At 46.5% G+C, this 2426-nt stretch overlaps 1 protein-coding gene across 1 annotated transcript in view; it reads right to left on the bottom strand.

Annotated features, from left to right (window-relative positions):
• CAMK1G (calcium/calmodulin dependent protein kinase IG) overlaps positions 1-272 on the bottom strand; it is a 17724-nt gene extending 17452 nt beyond the window's left edge. The window contains exon 1 of the mRNA XM_012811842.1: positions 169-272. Within this exon, the coding sequence (XP_012667296.1) occupies positions 169-263 (95 nt within the window). The 5' untranslated portion in view covers positions 264-272. The remainder of the gene's footprint in view (positions 1-168) is intronic.
• Between the last annotated feature and the right edge of the window lie 2154 nt (positions 273-2426).

Genomic DNA, 2426 nt, shown 5'->3' with positions numbered 1-2426 from the left:
CATTCCTGTTTATGGAAAGATTGTCTTTCATGAAACCAGTTCCTAGCGCCATAGAGGTGGCCTTAGAGCCATGAGATTAAGTCACAGTCGCCTCAGACCTGGTCACCAGTTGCAGCCAGCTGAGAACAACTCTTGCAGCTCACCCGCACCGGCAGCCCCAGGACTTACGATCCCAGCACTTCCATGAAGATGAAGGTTTTCCGGATGTTGGTGGTCTGTTTCTTCCAGGAAGAACTGCAGTCATCTTCTTCCTTTCGACCCATCGCCTCCAGAGTTGAAGCTTCTGGGGATGCTTCGTTGGAGGGAAGGAAGAAAAGGTCTGCTCAGCTGATTGCTCAGACAAGACAAAAACAGGTTGCAAAAGAATCTGAAATGCTCACATTCTTTATGTAATGACCAGAAGGAGCAAAACCTGGATACTTGGCAAAAATATCTTGTTACTTGCTTTTTAAAATTACTTTATCTTCTGCATGTTCACAGAAGGGCAGCCCCACATATGTTTGATGATTGAGAGAGGGGTATCTACCTTGAGCGGGTGTGAGTTAAGCAAAGGCATTTCTTATACCATCTAAATGATAGCCAAGGTGTTTATTTTAGACTATGGAGTCAGCTAGGCTTCTCCTGCCACCTCCCCCAATTGTTCTCACTCCCACTTCTCTCCCACCTGTTATGGGTAAATTGGCTGAGCATTCAATAAATGAGCGTTGTGTTTTCTTCGTAACTCCCACAACATTTAGCACCGTGCTGGGTAAATAGTTACTCACTAAAATCTAAATTGAATTGCATCTTAAGTTTATATACAAGCTCTAGAGTTACACTGGTCATTCAACGGTCGATAACTATTTATTTTGCACCTCTGATGTCCAAGAGCTAGAGGTACAGATACTGATGATTAGGCAAGTTACATGGATGATGGTGCTGCTTTCATGGGGCTGCCAGTCTGGAGGAGACAGACCATGGGCAAGGAAAGTCACATGTGCACAAAGCGTGGGGAAGACCATGACAAAACCAAACCTGAGCTTGCCAGAGACAAACAGGGAGGATCTTCTTAGATAAAGGCCAGGGAAGGCCTTTGGGGCAGGTCATATTTAAGCTGATACCAGAAATTTGTGAAGGAGCCAACCTTGTAAAGAGTATGTGCAGGAGTTTTTGGCAGAAGGCATAAAATACCGAAGCCCAAAGGGAGGAAAGAGTGTGATGTGCTCCAGACCCTGGGGGGACAGTGTGGCTGGAGCAGAGTGAACTCAGCCTGGCTGGAGGTGGTAAGTGGGCAGGGAGAGGGGGCTGGGGGGCAGACCTTCCAAGGCTTTGTAGAGTCTGTTGATGACGTTGGGTTTTCACATGAAGGATTTGTGGGAGGGAGGCTAAATTACATCACTGATGCTTTAAAGAGCTCACTCTGGCTGAGCTGGGCAGAAGGGTGTGGAGGGCCAAGAGTTGCAGCATGGGAAACAGAGAGAGAGAGATGACTGTGGCTTGAACAATGGTGGGAATGAGGGAGAGAATGGTGGGTCTGGGGTATATTCTGGAATCCAGTTATCTACGGTGCTAGGTTATATGCTGTGTGGTGGGGCAGGAGGAGGCTAGAATGACTCCCACATATATGACAGGAGCTTTTGGGGGTGGGAGTCCCCTTACTGAAGTCATGAATACTAGAGAGAAACATGGTCCTGGGGTAGGGTGAGGTGGATTGGAGGGACTCTCTGCTCTAGCCACCCCTACAGCTGCAGCGTTGCAGTGCTACTGGGTGTCTGGGAGCAACGGGTAAGATGCCATTTCTACCAACACCCACTCCCCCACATCCTTAGTCCTGACGGAGAGGTAGAAAACTGTGTCTAATGGTTCCCTCGGAAGCAATGCCTTTCCCTCTCCAGTTAAAAAAAGTACTGGTAGAATCCATGGGGTCTTCTAATAGGCTTAGAACAAAAAGGAAGTTTGTGCCTCCACAATTTAGCAGTAGGTGAAGAGCAGTTATAGAGGTCACTTGACCTCAATTCCTACCTCTGCTAGTTACTACTTAAATTGTTTTTAGGCAAGTTATTAACCTCTTTGAATCTGCTTTCTTATCTGTAAACTGGGGACAAATCTCCTCGTGAGATAGTGAGGGTTAAATGAAATAGTGCACACAGAAACATTGCCCCACACGTAATAAGCAGTCATAACAGAGATAATATTTTGGAGACATTTATTGATGTATTTAATTTCTCGTAATTGCCATCCAGAGGACTCATGTCATAAAATAGGTTCCATGGGATAGAGAGAAACCTGCCATTAAGACAGAAGTATGAGGCTTACAGACCTGGGAATTAGAAAAATGTGAGAGAAGGGAGGCCCTTGGTAGAGGGGAAGAGGGGGTGGGAAGATGGGTACTTTGGGTTCAAGTGGATCACAGGAAGGCGATGGGGAGACAAATGGTCTAGTTGTCA

The sequence above is a fragment of the Otolemur garnettii genome, unplaced genomic scaffold (genome assembly GCF_000181295.1).
Source record: "Otolemur garnettii isolate 467f Iridium unplaced genomic scaffold, OtoGar3 scaffold00178, whole genome shotgun sequence".
Classification (NCBI taxonomy): Eukaryota; Metazoa; Chordata; class Mammalia; order Primates; family Galagidae; genus Otolemur; species Otolemur garnettii.
The sequence above is the reverse complement of the archived record's forward strand: the minus strand, read 5'-3'. Positions and strand labels throughout refer to the sequence as shown.